General features: G+C 30.7%; 4 protein-coding genes across 4 annotated transcripts; 3 read left to right on the top strand and 1 right to left on the bottom strand.

The window, feature by feature from the left end:
- The first annotated feature begins 873 nt into the window (after positions 1-873).
- Positions 874-3,591, top strand: Cisd2 (CDGSH iron sulfur domain 2). The gene is made up of 4 exons (XM_083039492.1): positions 874-1,026; positions 1,183-1,277; positions 2,631-2,747; positions 3,087-3,591. Exons 1-4 carry the CDS (start codon positions 930-932, stop codon positions 3,174-3,176), a joined length of 399 nt encoding a protein of 132 aa, XP_082895618.1. The 5' UTR covers positions 874-929; the 3' UTR covers positions 3,177-3,591.
- A 655-nt stretch (positions 3,592-4,246) lies between these two features.
- On the top strand, positions 4,247-7,170 carry LOC145948863 (uncharacterized). The gene is made up of 4 exons (XM_083058412.1): positions 4,247-5,202; positions 5,616-6,076; positions 6,136-6,279; positions 6,359-7,170. The coding sequence occupies exons 1-4, from the start codon at positions 4,411-4,413 to the stop codon at positions 6,525-6,527; spliced, it is 1,566 nt and encodes a 521-aa protein (XP_082914538.1). The 5' UTR covers positions 4,247-4,410; the 3' UTR covers positions 6,528-7,170.
- Positions 7,171-7,872: 702 nt separating this feature from the next.
- Positions 7,873-11,902, bottom strand: LOC145936850 (STAM-binding protein-like A). The gene is made up of 8 exons (XM_083039479.1): positions 11,518-11,902; positions 10,827-10,925; positions 10,429-10,650; positions 9,863-10,033; positions 9,461-9,767; positions 9,169-9,281; positions 8,886-8,988; positions 7,873-8,482 (listed from the first exon to the last, which is right to left on the bottom strand). The coding sequence occupies exons 1-8, from the start codon at positions 11,634-11,636 to the stop codon at positions 8,417-8,419; spliced, it is 1,200 nt and encodes a 399-aa protein (XP_082895605.1). The 5' UTR covers positions 11,637-11,902; the 3' UTR covers positions 7,873-8,416.
- Positions 11,903-14,134: 2,232 nt separating this feature from the next.
- Positions 14,135-16,461, top strand: Ercc1 (DNA excision repair protein Ercc1). The gene is made up of 5 exons (XM_083039269.1): positions 14,135-14,576; positions 15,265-15,380; positions 15,549-15,743; positions 15,962-16,147; positions 16,250-16,461. Exons 1-5 carry the CDS (start codon positions 14,495-14,497, stop codon positions 16,442-16,444), a joined length of 774 nt encoding a protein of 257 aa, XP_082895395.1. The 5' UTR covers positions 14,135-14,494; the 3' UTR covers positions 16,445-16,461.
- The last annotated feature ends 50 nt before the right edge of the window (positions 16,462-16,511 follow it).

Below are 16,511 nucleotides of genomic sequence, written 5' to 3'. Positions count from 1 at the left end.
TTTTGGAAAAAAATTTTTTCGAAAATTGATTTTACCATTATTTGTCCTTCTTTAGATCATACAACTTGTTTATTTGGGACATTTTTTTCGAAAATGCATTTATTTCGAAAAATTCAAGGTGAGTAATTCAAATTTTTAGTGGAATCTATCACGATAAGTTACACGTACTATATGTGTATGTGTATCGATAGTCCTATTAAACTATATATGACTTCATATCATCGCATAATAAGCGGAATATTTGTTATCATCAGCAAAACTCATATCTGTATTTAAATCCTTATTCTTTTATAATAACACACACATGACTAAAAAGTAAGATATCGAAATAAAAGATATGCATTTTATATAGGAGATGAAAAATACATTCATGACATCTGATCAGAATATTTCTAGATAACGTTGACCTTTTTCACAAAAAAAATCTCAAATATATCGCAAGAAAAGCTATTTTTTGCATATTAAAACCTCATCAATTATTTCAGGTTCTGATGATGTGCTGGTAAAAATTTTGGCTTGCGGCATCGTTTTCATAAAAAAACATTGCCTTGTCTGGTTTAAAATCATGAAAAAAAATTTTTTTTGTAAACTCGTGTAATTTGATAAATTGATGTTCATTAGATGCGATGATATATATTGAATCATAAATATACACAAATTATTATCTTATCACGATGGGTATCATCCCGTGATTAATCGTACATAATATATATGTATGATATTTTTTTTATAATTCTGGATTCTAATTATATAATTTTTTCGAATTTTTTAATAAGTGAAAATTGTTACAATAGAATTTTGAAAATAAACAAAAATTATATTCTCTCTCTTTCTATCTCTATCTCTCTCTCTCTCTCTCTTAAACTTTGCCCTACATTATTGTTGGCAGATACTGGCGATTGGTGCCGTCTCCAGTCAGCCAAGCGAACATGGAGTCGATTTCACATCTCGTCAAAGTGTCCGTCCCGAATTATTTGGCCGGGCTACCGATTCCAGGTTCCATAGGCGGATGGTTTCGTTTAGGAAGTAATTTCCACGTTATACTTTTTTTACGCTTTAATCTCACAGCACGATTAATTTCACATTCCATGCTCCGACATAACCTGTCAACATTTAATGTATTGCGAAATTCTTACTGATGACAAGTCATTATTTTTTTCCTTTTTTTTTTTTTTATATCAGTACGAGATTGGCTCGCCCTTGTGCCACCTGCCGCCCTTCTCACAGGATTGGGATTTATGTCCTATAGAGCCTTCTGTCCTCACGGTAGACCCGCGGTGAGTATTTCGTGCTTATTCGTTGTAGAAAGTGTCACGAGGTTGATAAGAATAATCTGCGAAGTATCCATATTACATTTATGTATCGAATTCGGCGAGTTATTACTTCCAAATGTTGTCCTTTCTTTTGGAATTCGCTTCAATTCATGTCATTTTGAAGTTTCTCCTAACTATAAATTTGCCGTTAATCTCTTCACTAACCGAATCTATGATAAGTCGATAATTTCAAGTGTGTACATTTTTATTGCACTTTCTGCACTTTTTGCTTCGCTCTAATTTCTAAGCAATGCCGTAACTAGCCTGCCTTGCGCCCTTCTCCTCCCCCTTATATATTTACAGTGTTGTTCTTACAATTAGATGAGAGATTTTAAAATTAGCTAGATATAAAGATGAGATGAAAATATGTAAATTTATCTTAGATAAGATAAAGATGATTTTGTTTTAAATATATCTAGATAAAAGATAAAATTATATGGCGATTCATCTAGATAACGATTCTTCCAGATAATATCAATATTATTTTCAAAACCGCTTATATAAACACAGTTATAAAAGAATGTAAATTATAAAAAGAATATAAAAATATATTTATACTTTTATTTGTAAGTTTTTATCGCTTAGATTCTACTACTTAAGTATTTTTATGTCCTATGACTCTAAACCATTTATCTGAACATTATTCTAGATAATTTAGTAAAGATAACACGTTTTTTCATCTAACAATAAGATGCAGATATAGAATAATACCCAGGTAGCAAGCGTGTACTACATCATTTTGACGTTGAATGACGTCATTAGATGACAAAATGATGTCATTTTGATGTTTAATATCAGTTTGCTACTTGGATGCATATTTTTATTATCTATATAAAGATAAAATGATGCTAAAATTTTATCTAGATGATCATCTATATAATTTTATTTAGATAACAGCAAACACTGTAATAGAAAAATCAAACTATTGAACTAGAAAGGACGTTTATTTACCGCAAATAAATATATTTTTTTCAAACTTTTCTTTTATCGTCTTTCTAAAGCTTGTACCCCATATAGGGGACACCAATGTTTATAACATATTTATATGTATGTACATTTAAAAAATGTAAAAAACTTACATCTTGATATGGATCGGCAATTGCTCTACATATGTAATTTTTGCATTAGAAGCAGTATATGTTATAGTTTATGAAGGACACTCATAAAGAGAGAAGTATTATTTTTCTCTCTTCAACCTCCATATATTATTAGACATAGCTTATATTCTTCATTGTATCGTTCATATCTATAATGTTTCATAACATAAACTTTATTGATAAAAGCAATAAACATATTCTTATATTACTTTTATTGCAGCCATGTGGACGTGTTAATGTCAAAATAAAGCAGGACGTCCCTAAAGTGGTAGATGCTGTTGATATTGAAGATATCTCTGAAAAAGCTGTGTTCTGTCGCTGCTGGAAATCCGATAATGTAAGCTCTTTTATTATTTTTAAAATTAGTGCAAAGAAGTAGTTTTAAAAATATAATTTTAAAATTACAAAAATATATTACAATTTTTATATACGTAAATATATAAATTTTTTTATAAATATATTAATATTTATATTTATAACGTAAATACTAAATATTTTTTTATGTAAATTTGAAAAAAATTAAAATTATAAGAGTTGTGTAAGAATAATTATGGAAGATGTACAGTTATATTTATATATGGATATTTTTTTACACACAGTTTTATCTCTTATGTTCTAACAATAAGTATTTTATATACATATATATATAATTTTTTAAAACACTTTTCATATACAGTGGCCCTACTGTGATGGTACTCATGGACGTCACAACAACGAGTTTAAGGACAATGTGGGTCCACTCATTGTTACAAACAAGAAAGACTAATCTTTACATTGGTCGCTGTAAAATATTTACACCCTATATATTGTAGATAAATATATGTATAATGAGAGCTCACAATTAGATAAATAAATTTATCTAACCCTTTGTAGATAAATTTTATGAAAGAAGAACACACTTTTGTGTTGATCAATTTGTTTTTTAAAAATATCTTGATTCTAAGTGCGAAATTTTATAAATAAATAATTTCTGAAATATATATGTATATATATTCCCCCGATAAAATTTTAATATATATTCTGGTGGGTTTTTTATTGTAATGAATAATTCTTATCTATCAAGCAATTAATAACATAAAATTGACAATAAATAGCTCCATTTGCAATATATTCGATGTTAAATTTGATAGTGATTTGGTTTCCAAAATGTTATTTTTTTAATAAAATTGATATATACAGAACTTCTAACAATGTAATTTTAATCAATATATTTATATTTTTATAATTTATTATGTTAACATATTCTTAATAAAATATATATAAACCGCAAGAAATAATTCTCTAAATTGTGTCTCTAAATTGATAGAAAATAAATATTAATCTAGTCATTGAAATCTACATGTATTTTTGCAAGTATATAGTATTTATAAAAATAGTCTAATAATTTTAGTAATATACATTTGATTAATATAAATATAAAAATAAAACGTGTTACTATTGTACAAGAATTAAAAAAATTTTTTACTTTATTTAATTATCAAAAAATTTTCAAAAATATATATTTAATTTTTTACAAAAATTTAAGATAACATGATAATGAAACTATGCATTATTATAAAATATATATATTTAGATATATAGATATATATATAATATAATTATAAGCGAGATGTATGGATGGAGAAAGAAAAGTGGAATCGGTGGAAGTGAAGGAGATACGGAGAACGAAGTAGTAATGGGAAAATGGATAGAAGAAAATTTTGGAGTAGCTGATAGAAAGGAAGAGAAAGGCGTGATGTGGCAAAGAAGAGGATGGAGAGGGCGCTGGATAGTGGCAGAGAGTGTTCAGGAAAGAGATGGAGTAGAGGGAGATGGCGCCACGGAGGAAGAAGATAAAGGGCAGGTGATAGCATGGTTTTGGATCTCTAGGTTTGGAAAAGGATCGACAAGTGCCGGATCGATGTCGATAGATAAGGCGAGTAGAGGTTAGAGACAGTTAGAGAACCTGTAACAGCTGAGAGATAAAGAAGTTAGAGAAAGTGAAAGCGGACAGTTAGAGAATGTGTGGTAAGAGAAGGACGATGGAGGTAATGGAGAGGAAGGAAGGAGTAAAGGAATTAAGGGAGATAAAAGAGTTACTGAAAAGGATAATGGATTTATTGGAAGGAATGACAGGAAGGAGGTTAGACGGATCGAGAGAGAGGTATAGTAGCGCAGAGGAAAGGAAGGCGGAGAGAAAGGATAAGATAGTTGCAGGAGATGAAGGAGGAAAGGAGAATAAGAAGAAAGAGGTGCTGGATGAAGTGACTGGTAGGACGAAAGAGGAGAGGAAGGAGGAAAGACAGGGGGACGAGGAAGAAGAAGAGAAGATGGTCGAAGGTAGGAGAAAGAAGGAAGAGGCGGATCGTAAGAAGGAAGTTTACATGCTGGGAGCAGCAGGAGAGGAGACGTCGGAAGAAAGTCTGGAAGAGTGTACGGAAGGGTTATACAGACAAAGGAAGGAGAGGGTTAGAGAGCGGAAGAAGATTCGAAAGGAGGAGGAAGAGGAAGTGAAAGGGTTAGAAGAGACAGAGGAGGCGAAGTGGGCAGAGAGGAATGAGAAGAAAAGGAGGGAGGAGAAAGGGGCAGAAACTGGCAAGAGGAAAGAGATCAGAAAGAAGGAAGAGGAAGGCCGGAAGGTAATTGAAGAGAAGAGTGGAAGAAGGTGGGACCCAGAGAGGGAAGAGGAAGAAGATGAGAAAGGAAGATTAAGGCAAGGAGCTAGTGTGAAGAGGGGGATGGAAGGGGTGACAAGGGGTAAATGGTCAGAAGGAAGCTGCGGAGAGGAAGAAGAGGAAAGGGAGAGAGAAGGGGCTCAATGAAAAGGCATACAAGAAGAGAGGGGACAAAAGATGGAAGGTCGAAAGCAGAGAGGAAAAAGGGAGAAGATGGAAGAGAAGGAAGGAAGAAAGGGGAAGGAGGGAGAGAGGAAGAGGTAGTTCGATGGGGGAGCTCAGAGGAGGAACTGGGGAGCAAGGAGGAGAGTGAAGAAAACGGGGGAAGAGGAAGAGAGAAGGAGGAAGGAGAAGAGGAACGGTGGAGGTTAATAGAAAAAGAAGAGAAAAGGAACGACGGGGAAGAAAGATGGAACGTGAAGGAAAGAAGAGAGAGTGAGGAGAGAAAGGAACAGATAGATAAAGGGGGAACCAGAGAGGAAAGAAGAGAGAAGGAGCAGAAAAAAGAAAAGGGGGGCGAAAAAGGAAAAAAAATGAAGATATGGAAAAAGATAGAAGAGAGAGAAGAGAAGTGGAGGAGGGAGACGGAAGAAAGGGAGGAGCAGGAAAGAAGATGCAAGAGAAGAAGAAACTTGATATGGAAACGAGTAGATGGAGAGGACCAGGAAGAGAGGAGGATTTTTGTTGAGGAAATTGTAGGACGAGTGTTAGGGAAGGAGGCAAGGATAGAAGGAATAGTGGAAAGGATAGGAGAGGCGGGAACACGGGTGCTGATTGTGGAAATGAGGGAGGAGAAGGACAAAGAGGAGATGCTGGAAAGGTGCTGGGAGATATATTGGAAGTGGAAAGTCCGTATAGATGAAGATCTGACGATGGAGGAAAAGAGTGCAAGATGGAGAATAGTGGAGAAGGCAAGGATAGAGAGAAAGAGAGGGAGAACAGTGGTAATAACGAACAGGAAGATTCGGATAGACGGAAAGGATGAGTGGACGTGGGACGTAGAAGGACGGAGGTGGATAGAACGGCAGAAAGAAGAATAGAGGAAGAGGAAGAGGATGGACTACGGAGATGAAAGACGGAGATAGGGGGGAAAGATGGAAGGAAGAGAAGGAGGGAAGAGCAAGGCAAGGGGCTGGTGAGAAGGGACGACGGGGACGAATTGGTTAAGAAAGAAGTTGCAGCGACGAACAGACGAGGGGCTAGAGGAGAGAAGAGGTTCGTGAAAGGGAGAGGAAGTGGTTAAGGAGAGAGAGGTAAATAAAATGGATAATAATTATTGTTTTATCTTTGTAAGGGAACCGACAGGGAAGGTGGAGAGAAGGGAGGTCAAGCTGGAGAAGACAGAACAGGACGAAAGACGGGAGAGAAAACGAGTAGAAGGAAGGACGGAGAGCAGAGAAAGGGAGAGAGAGAGGAGAAGAAAAGGGAGAGAAGGTGGATTACATGTACTAGTCAAATTGTGAGGTCGCTTATGGCCAGGTTGAGTGGAGAAGGGAGGATTGTAAAAGGTTTGGGAATGCTCCTTGAAAAAGCACCTTTATAACCCTGAGGGGAATAAATATCTTTATCTATACAATAATTATAAACGAAGTTTGTAAGTTTGAAATCTTGACACTTTATTTCAAAACTCTATTATATTACATTATCAGAAACAACATAACAAATTCTCTTTCTCTCTCTCTTCCACTATTATTTTTTAAAATAAATGTTTATTTCTAATTTAAAAGTAGGGAAGAATGTAGAATACAGTTAATAATTTATTAATTTATTTATAATTACAATTATATTGTGTATATGTACCTACACACATATACACATAATATATACACTATATTTGAAGTTACATGCGCATGACTAGCATATACTACTTACATAAATGTATGCCTCAAAAATCTCAAAAAAATTTGTTTAATGACTACTTATAATCTGCATCATTGATCCCTATATCTTGCTGCTTTTTTCCTTGCACAATTTTCATTGCAATATATAGTATAATATAGTACATAAATATATACTTAATAACATAATAAATGTATAGCTATTTAATGCAATATGTAATATATAACTCTCTTATTAATAATAAATTTATATATATATTCATATAATAAAAATTTTATCTTAATTACAAAGCATTTAATGTATCTTCATAATTATAGAATGATTATGCTCTATATCTCTATATATATTTGCATATTTTAAATTATTATTAATTATTATTAGTAGAGAGAGTGCAACATTACAATATCATTAGAATGTAACATTTTTGAACACTCTTCTTTTCCTCAAAAAGGCACGATAAATTTTATATAAGCAATTTTTATATTTAAAAAATTAAGATATTTATCTTAGCTTTAAAGTTTCTAATTATTTAATTTACCAATATGTATCTTATTAATGGAGAAATTGAATAATTTTAACAAATAAATTATTTATATTAAATTTGACAATATAAAAACTTATCCATATATCATAGAAAGATTAATATTTAAACTAATTTAATAATTAATAAGTTAAAGTACTTGAAAACAAAGTTATATTTTTTGATCAGTTATAGGATTATATAATGCTACTATTCTTTGATTATTGTTGAATGTTTTGAGCGTAATATAAAAATTTGAAAAATCTAAAATAATATTTCATATTTTTTGAAATATCTGCTTTAAATAAAGAGGATTATAAAACATTATGAAAGTAATAAAATTAAAATAAAAATAATAAAATTGAAATTATAACAATTTATAACAAATAAAATTATAACAAAATCAAATATTAATATAACAAAGTTTGTACGACATACACAAACAATTTAATTTTGTTTGTTTGATAATATTGCAAATGTAATTACAGATAAGATATAATATAATAAGATTATAAATTATATAAACGTTATAAAAGATAAGATTAAAGATAAATACAATAGCGCATTTATATTTATACTTTTACTGTTATTATTGATTATAAAATAAATATTTTTTTTCTTGTAAGATTTGAAAGTTAATAATTATTTAATTAATAATAATTATTCTTCGTAATGACTCTTTTGGTATAATAATAATGATCTCCCTTTTAATTCTTCTCTTTAATTCTTTATCATTGTCTTCCGTCTGCAGAAATAATATATATTATAAATTTTTTACCGTAAGTTTTTTTTTAGATTATTAATATAATTTATATATTTTCAACATAATTATATAAATTCTTCAATGATTGTGCATTTTATCATTAGCGCATTTATGCGCTAATCATGTAACATGATTCGCGCATAATTTTTATTGTAAGTTGCATCTGTAAAAACTAAAAAAATTTTTTTAATTATTTTTTTCAAATATAATTATCCCGCATCTGACATGTATCATTTTCTTTGTAAGTTTATGACTTCGATGAATGCAGTTACATCCAATTTGCAGTGTCCTGCTTTCTGAAATAATAAAAAGGTAAAATAAGTATTTATACACATAATGTTGTAAACAAAAGTGACGTTAATTGTCATTAAAATTATATTATCAATTATTATTATTTATGTTTTAATATATTAATGTTTATTTTATATTTTCTTTATATTCTCTCTCTATAGAAATTTTATATATGTATATATGCATATATATATATATATATATTTATATAATAAATGAGAGCGTGATCCTACAATAGACTTTTGATCCTTATGTAGGTTACTTTTCAATTTTTTTTTAAAAACTTTAGTGGATCTTTTATACATATATATAGACACAACATTTGATTATTTATTATTAATTGGTCAAATTAATTATCTATTGCTTAAAATGTTATTATTGTATTAAATAATTGTAATATATATCTACCATATATAGTGGTGGTTCAGTAGGATGAGGATGAAATCCCGTTTCCCTGCAATTTGCGATAAAATCCAAGCCGTAATCTGGCGTTAACATAAAGAATCCTGTTCTGTAAAGAATCCCATTCATAATAAATCACAAAAAATCAAGATAAATTCTTAGTTTTAAGTTAATAATGCAAAAAATTATTTCAATTTATTTATTATTGCAATTTTTAAATATAATTAATAATATATATATATAATTTTTCTTTTTTCTATTTTTTCCCCAGTTATTTTTATTTACTTACTCATCATATTTGGGTGCACAGACTATGGCTATCGCCTCGGCCATCATAAGCTGATAAGCGCAGTGCGTGTGCAGATCCACGCTTGATAAGAATGCAGTTTGCGTAGGGTGTGTCTATAATATATATAACACAGAAAATATAATAATAGTTATAAAATATAAAATAATATAATATAAAAAAAATATAATATAGATAATATAAAAATAATATAAATATAAAAAGAATTTTTGTAATATTTTTCTAGCAATTCTTTTGAAGAGAATTAGAAACAAATAAGTGAGAAATTACATACGTGAATCCAACCAAGGGTGATAAGATTGTGCTGATCCTGATAATCAAAGATATCCTCTTCGTTGTGTGTTGTGCAGGAGTCAGGAGTGCCAGTTTGTTCTGGAATCAGTAGATGTGTCACCAACAATTTATTTCGTTCCAATCTGCCAGCCAGAATACCGCATGTCTCTTTATTGCTCATCGTGTTGGTAAAGGCGAGTTTCAGAAAGTCGTGCATTAATTTATTTGGCAGGATGACATCGCGCAAGGATAATCCGTCGCTTGTCAATAAGGATGGTTTTGTAGAACGATCGACCATCGGCCTTTTTCTAAATAAAGTTTTAAATTTATTTTTATCACTGTCTCTACTTAAATTTAAAACTATAGAATTAATTATATTGATAATCATTTTAACAAAACTTACATGTCTTTGAATACTTTATCATTTCTTATAGGACTTCCATTCTTGGATGTTATGGAAGGCAGCTCTTTCACATCCTCTGGCATGACCATATTTACACTGACTGCAGCTTTCGCTGCTTTAACAGCAGCCAGAGCAGCCATTTTATTTCTTTTTTCTTCCTCTTCCTTTTGTCTGAGCAAAAATGTTATACTAACATTTAATTCCTCGTAATAAAAATTGGAAAAATAAAATAAAAATATAAGAAAAAAATTATTTAATTATTTATTTGAATTAATTATTAAAAATATAATATTGAAATTTTTAATAAAACAAATTAGAAATTAAAAAAATAAATATAATAAGCTATATTTTAGAAGAAGAAATTTGATAAAACATTTTTATCATAGAAATTAAGATTTCTTATATACAAAAAATACTTTTTCTTCTCAATTAGTTAATTATTTATTTATTATAATACTTAATCATATATATATATATATATATATGCAAATACAGTAGTATATCACAATTATATTTGCATATAATTATTTTAATTTATATATAAGAAATAAGTAAAAAATATATACCTTTGAAGCTCTTCTTGTCTCAAACGCTCTTTTTCGATCTTTTCTCTCTCTTTCACGTCTTCCAAATACTTGCCCAATTCTGCCTGATATTGCTCCAGCAATTGTTTTTTCAATTCTTCAGCTTTAGGAATGACAGTTCTTAAAGCATGCTTATTCATCATTTTATCTTTGGCTGGTATACTGCCATATTGTGGATGGCTCCTTATTTTGTCTACAAAAAGCCTATCATAACATAAAAATATTGAATATGATTATTATACTTAATATTTGGTAATATAATTTTATGAATAGTATATATATACATATTATTAATATGTAATAATTTATTAATAATTTCATAAATAAAAAGGGAAAAATAAAGAAATGGAGTTGAATGGTTCTAATTAATTATTACCTACGTTATAAACTTCATGTATAATATGAAGGCGTTCTCGTAGTTGCTATCTTGCATATTCATGTTTGCCAATCTAACCATTTCCACTCCAGTACGATAATACCTCAAATTTAAAAATAGAATCAAAAAATGAATTACATATTAATATAAAACTGTTATGTAATATTAAATCTAATTTTTTTAGTTAAATTTAAGTAAATTTAATAAATGTTATTTATAATTGTATATTACGTTCACTGTGTGTATCCTGAATATTTTATAAAATATTTTTTAAATGTGTATTTACATATAATGAAATATATTAAAATATTGAAAATTAATATCAAACTTAAAATGTAATAAAATATTAAACAATTAGTTTAATTTGTGATTTGATGATAAATTTTGAGGCCTATTTTTCTTACGTTTCTGCTATTATTTTCTCAATCTACAGGACATCGTGTATGCGCATGATTTTTCAATCGAATGGCAGGTTTTATTATAGAACATAAAAATGAAATGAGCAATTTTAATTTGACAACAAACACAATTTCGAGCAGAACTTTAATTTTAAAACTGATAGAGGTGAAACATTTTAAAAAGATTGTAATTTCTCGTGGATTATCTTTAAAAAAAAATTTTTTTTCAAATTTTATGGAGTTTCAAAGTACCATTTTATTAATATATTTTATGATTCTATATAATGAATTATTTACCTTCCAGGTGGAATATTGGGATCAATTTCCACCTTCGAAGCGTGTTCAGAAAGAGCCTTGAGCCTTTCCTTGGGATCTACAATACCCGTTTCCTTCCAAAATTGCTTGTTCTTGTCCATTTTTAGGTTATACAATTATCCTGCCAATATTGACAGGCGTTTGTGAAGAAAAAAAAACACATTCACTTTCTCCAAATTTTCTAGTCTCGAAGAATTTTTCAGATATCTTTCACGGTGTCATTTTCATGCTCGAGATGGGCAAAAAATAATAATTGCTCGAATTCTCTCTCCGATCGAGATTCGCCATACTTGACAATACTTATGTATATATAAATGGTAATTTGAGTCGGGTTGAAAGCACAGTATATCCAGTAGCGCAACTCTCTGTCGGCGCCTTTGAAGTAGGGAAGCGCGATATTGACCGATTAATCGAAACGTCCGATTTTTTTTTGTCGATTAATCGATTTTTAACTGCCGATGTTTTGAGGTCCGATATATCGATTTTTGATATTTTTTGGTGAATATCGATGAGCACAGCCTCAGGCCGTATTACTAGATACAATTTGGTGATTTTTGTGCTAAATCAAAGAAATCACCAAATTGTATCTAGAAATTACTAAACTGCTGCTGCATTTCACTGCTCATGAAATTTCATCTGAAGGTAACCACAGTAACCACACGCATAGAATGAGAGGCAAATAATATAGATCACTCTTTCTAATAAAGTCTGATTGGTTAGCAATGAATGCTGATTTTTTGCCAACCAATCAGGCTTTATTAGAATGAGATGAAAGGTGAAAGTAATCTACATATATTATTTGCCTCTCATTCTATGCGTGTGATTACCTTTTCCACTGCCATTAGTCCATTCTATATGTCAATAATTGTAAATGCGTTCTAATGTTGGTTGCATTCTGAATTTCACTGTCCTTATGTAAATTTAATAATTTAATAATTTAATATTAAAAAAAAATTATAACAGTAATTAGATTTCAAATATTAAAAAAATAATGAAACTGATATATCGATTTTCCGATTTTTTTTTTGCAATAATCGATTATTTAGTATCGGTTTTTTTTATTTTTATCGATTCTTTTCGTATCGGTTTTTTTTTTCAAAATCGCGCATCCCTACTTTGAAGTTAAGCCCCTTGCACAATGCTAAGCGATAGCGATAACGATAGAAAAATATCTATTCTCTGTTCTTATTGGTGGAATAAAAAATATTTACCAATAGGAACAGAGGTTAGATATTATTCTATCGCTATCGCTATTCCTATCGCTATCGCTTAGCATTGTGCAAGGGGCTTTAGTGTTGGCCAAAATGGAGTGCGCATGCGCGAGATAAGCGAGTTGCGCAGTAATGCCATCTGAACTTTTCTCTCGCTCACTCTTGTTTGTTCTCTCTCTAACTATTGCCGCCAATTTCTGCCATCAAATGTACACATAGGCCGGTATTCATAGTCCGTTCTTATATTTAAGATCGTCTTAAGACCTCGTTTAACCAATCAAATGCTCGCATAGCATCTCTTGATTGGTTGAACGAGATCTTAAGACGATCTTAAATATAAGAACGGACTATGAATACCGGCCATAAACATTTAAAGAGAGCATTTAAATGTGTTGAAGCATTTAAATGAGACTGAGAGAGACCGAAACAAGTAAGAGTGAGTGAGAGAGAAGTTCAGATGGCACTACTGGGCAACTCGCTTACTTCGCGCATGCGCACTCCATTTTGGCCAACACAAAATCGAGAGAGTTGCGCTACTGGATATACTGGAGAAGCCTTCATTTACGCACAGTACAATTGCACACGTTGCAATTGCACACCGTGCTATTAGACAGATAAAGTTGCGCACAGTTCTTTTGCCCACAGTTCTTTTGCGCACAGGGGCTCGATTCTTGAATTCATTCGCAAGAGAAACGTATGCGCAAATTCGGCTCTTACAGAAAAGTTGCAAGTTGATTGGCTAAAAGCCATGCGATCGCCAATCAACTTGCAACTTTTCTGTAAGAGCCGAATTTGCGTATACGTTTCTCTTGCGAATGAATTCAAGAATCGAGTCCCAGTTCTTTTGCGCACCGTTCGTTTGCACACCGTGCAATTGGACACGAAAATGCGTGACACATACTCTATTCACACACACACACACACACACACACACACACACACACACACACACACACACACACACACACACACACACACACACACACACACACACACACACACACACACACACACACACACACACACACACACACACACACACACACACACACACACACACACACACACACACACACACACACACACACACACACATATATATATGCGCGCGCGCGCGAAGGGGGGGTTGCAAGGGGGGCCTTCGGTCCTCCTCCCGGCCCCTCTCCGTCGGTAGGGGTGCCAACCTGCACGGTGCGCAAAAGAACAGTGGGCAAAAGAACTGTGCGCAAAAGAATTGTGGGCAAAAGAACTGTGCGCAACTTTATGTGTCTAATAGCACGGTGTGCAATTGCAACGTGTGCAATTGTACTGTGCGCAAGTGAGCCTCTCCCGATATACTGTGTTGAAAGTCTATTCTCATTTCAGTCAGTAGGGTAAAGTGACGTTTAATTGACCAATCGGGACAAAAGGAGCAGAGACTTCTTTGTCCTGATTGGTCAATCGAATGCTACGTCACCTGATGAGCAGGATTTTCGAACGCACCCCTAAAGTGAATTCTCTCTATTCTAAAGTCCCCTTATTTTGAGATCCCCCTTATCTTAAGTCAGCTGTTTCGACCAAATTCCCTCTAAAATTATATTTCGGTCTATTCTTCTGTGTATTGTGAATTGTGTATTATTTGCGCTTATTAATTTTTTTGTTCGACGTAAACATGGAAAGAGAGGGAGGGAATTAAATTGGGAATAATGAATTAAATAGAAGTTTTTTATTGTAAGCAATTCTGCTAGTTGAGTTAATATAGAGAGATTATGAGTGAACCTATTGCAGAAATTACAGAAGACCAGAATGATGTGTCTCTACCAAAACAAGCTAGAACTACATCTTTCCAATGTAAATTATATCTGTTTATACAATTTTATATCATTATTTAATCTATTACAATTTATCTATAAATTATAATTTATAATTTATCTATAATTAATAAGTTATAAGTGTTATAATTTATTTATAATTTATATATGTCTTGTAAACAATGTTGTGCTTAGATGATTTTAAAATTAGCTAGATAAAGATGAGATAAAAATATGTAATATCATCTTAGATAAGATGAAGATGATTTTATTTTAAATATATCTAGATAAAAGATAAAATTATATGACGATTCATCTAGATAACTTCCAGATAATATTATTTTTAAAATCGCTTATGTAAACAGTTAAAAAATGTAAATAAATAAAAATGTAATGTAAAATAAAAAAATGGAAATTATAAAAGAGATATAAAAATATATTTATAGTTTTTTATTTATAAGTTTTTATCGTTTACTGCTCAAGTTCTACTTAAAATATTTTCATGTGCTATATGAAACTCTAAATCAAATTATCTGAATATTATTTTAGATTATTTAGTAAAGATAACACTTTTTTTTATCTAAGATGCAGATATAGATAATACATTTTTTAATTATCTATATAAAGATAAGATAACGCCAAAATTTCATCTAGATGATCATCTATATAATTTTATTTAGATAACAGCAAACACTGCTTGTAACTTTGCTTTTTCTTTTTTTGATCAGCTGCTTTCAGTAACTTGAAGAAATCCGAGTTTTTCAAGGAACAATTGCCAACTCCTGAGACTTCCTCAGCAACAATTTCCCATAGAACACATACTATTCTAGTCAGTCCAAAGCAGGTAATAGTAGTTTTACTAGAGTCAATAAAGTGTTTTTTTTTAATTTAACTGGAGTCAATAAAGTGTTTTTTTTAGAGTAAATTAATTGACAAACTTTAAGGCAATTATTAAAATTTATAAATAAAATTAAAAAAATTTATTAAAGAATATTATTAATGTTTTTTGCAGAAAGGTAATCCATTGCTGAAGTTTATAACAAATGTCTCATGGGAGTATTCCGATATTGTACCAGACTACGTAATGGGAAAAACTACATGTGCTCTTTTTTTATCAATTCGTTATCATCAGCTCAATCCTGATTATCTTCATGAGAGACTCAAATTGTTAGGCAATGCTTACAATTTGCGTGTACTTCTTGTACAGGTATATATAATTTATGTATACATATGTATGTGTGTGTGTATAATTTTTTTATAATTTTACTAAATATAAAAATATAAATATAAGTGTATATATAATTATATTATTCAAATACAAAATTACATAATTCCTTGAGTTTTGCACATGTATATAAATTAAATAGTTTGTAATCTTCTGTTATTAAAATTAAAACTATGTTAATTTTTATATTATGTAATTAGATTGACGTCGCTGACCCTCATTATGCTTTGAAACATCTAACAAGAATATCCATTCTGGCAGACATGACAATAATGTTAGCATGGAGTGCAGAGGATGCAGGAAAAATTATTGAAACTTACAAAATATACGAGGCTAAACCTCCTGATGATATTATGGAACGCAGTAATACAGCACCTCATCAAAAAGTAATTATTTTATATTTTTATTGTAGTAAAAAAAAAAAATGATATATATATATATACATATATATGCTTAGTAAAAAAAAAATATATATATATTTGTTGTAGTTGGTTAATGCTTTAACGGCAGTAAGATCTGTCAACAAAACTGATGCAACAACTCTTTTAACAACTTTTGGCACATTAGCTGATATTGTGAAAGCACAACCCAATACACTGGCCTTATGTCCTGGATTTGGATTACACAAAGCTCAGAAACTTCATAAAGTTTTGCATGAATCTTTTCTACGTACCACAAAATAAATAATATCAATATATATATATATATAGATATTAGATATTATTATATATATATATATTATATATATAT

This window comes from Prenolepis imparis, unplaced genomic scaffold (genome assembly GCF_030444845.1).
Source record: "Prenolepis imparis isolate NDT839.2.m4 unplaced genomic scaffold, iyPreImpa1.0 SCAF_1, whole genome shotgun sequence".
NCBI classification, from domain to species: domain Eukaryota; kingdom Metazoa; phylum Arthropoda; class Insecta; order Hymenoptera; family Formicidae; genus Prenolepis; species Prenolepis imparis.
The sequence above is the reverse complement of the archived record's forward strand: the minus strand, read 5'-3'. Positions and strand labels throughout refer to the sequence as shown.

Excerpts from the sequence above, each read along its gene's own strand:
- Cisd2 (XM_083039492.1), top strand. The coding sequence starts at position 930 with ATGGAGTCGATTTCACATCTCGTCAAAGTGTCCGTCCCGAATTATTTG. Across the intron at positions 1,027-1,182 it reads CGGATGGTTTCGTTTAGGAA|TACGAGATTGGCTCGCCCTT; the intron begins GTAATTTCCACG and ends TTTTTATATCAG. Across the intron at positions 2,748-3,086 it reads GCTGCTGGAAATCCGATAAT|TGGCCCTACTGTGATGGTAC; the intron begins GTAAGCTCTTTT and ends TTTCATATACAG.
- LOC145948863 (XM_083058412.1), top strand. The coding sequence starts at position 4,411 with ATGTGTGGTAAGAGAAGGACGATGGAGGTAATGGAGAGGAAGGAAGGA. Across the intron at positions 6,077-6,135 it reads TGGGACGTAGAAGGACGGAG|AAAGACGGAGATAGGGGGGA; the intron begins GTGGATAGAACG and ends ACTACGGAGATG. Across the intron at positions 6,280-6,358 it reads GGGGCTAGAGGAGAGAAGAG|GGAACCGACAGGGAAGGTGG; the intron begins GTTCGTGAAAGG and ends TATCTTTGTAAG.
- LOC145936850 (XM_083039479.1), bottom strand. The coding sequence starts at position 11,636 with ATGGACAAGAACAAGCAATTTTGGAAGGAAACGGGTATTGTAGATCCC. Across the intron at positions 10,926-11,517 it reads CCCAATATTCCACCTGGAAG|GTATTATCGTACTGGAGTGG; the intron begins GTAAATAATTCA and ends TTTAAATTTGAG. Across the intron at positions 10,034-10,428 it reads AGACAAGAAGAGCTTCAAAG|ACAAAAGGAAGAGGAAGAAA; the intron begins GTATATATTTTT and ends ATTTTTGCTCAG.
- Ercc1 (XM_083039269.1), top strand. The coding sequence starts at position 14,495 with ATGAGTGAACCTATTGCAGAAATTACAGAAGACCAGAATGATGTGTCT. Across the intron at positions 14,577-15,264 it reads TAGAACTACATCTTTCCAAT|CTGCTTTCAGTAACTTGAAG; the intron begins GTAAATTATATC and ends TTTTTTGATCAG. Across the intron at positions 15,381-15,548 it reads TTCTAGTCAGTCCAAAGCAG|AAAGGTAATCCATTGCTGAA; the intron begins GTAATAGTAGTT and ends TGTTTTTTGCAG.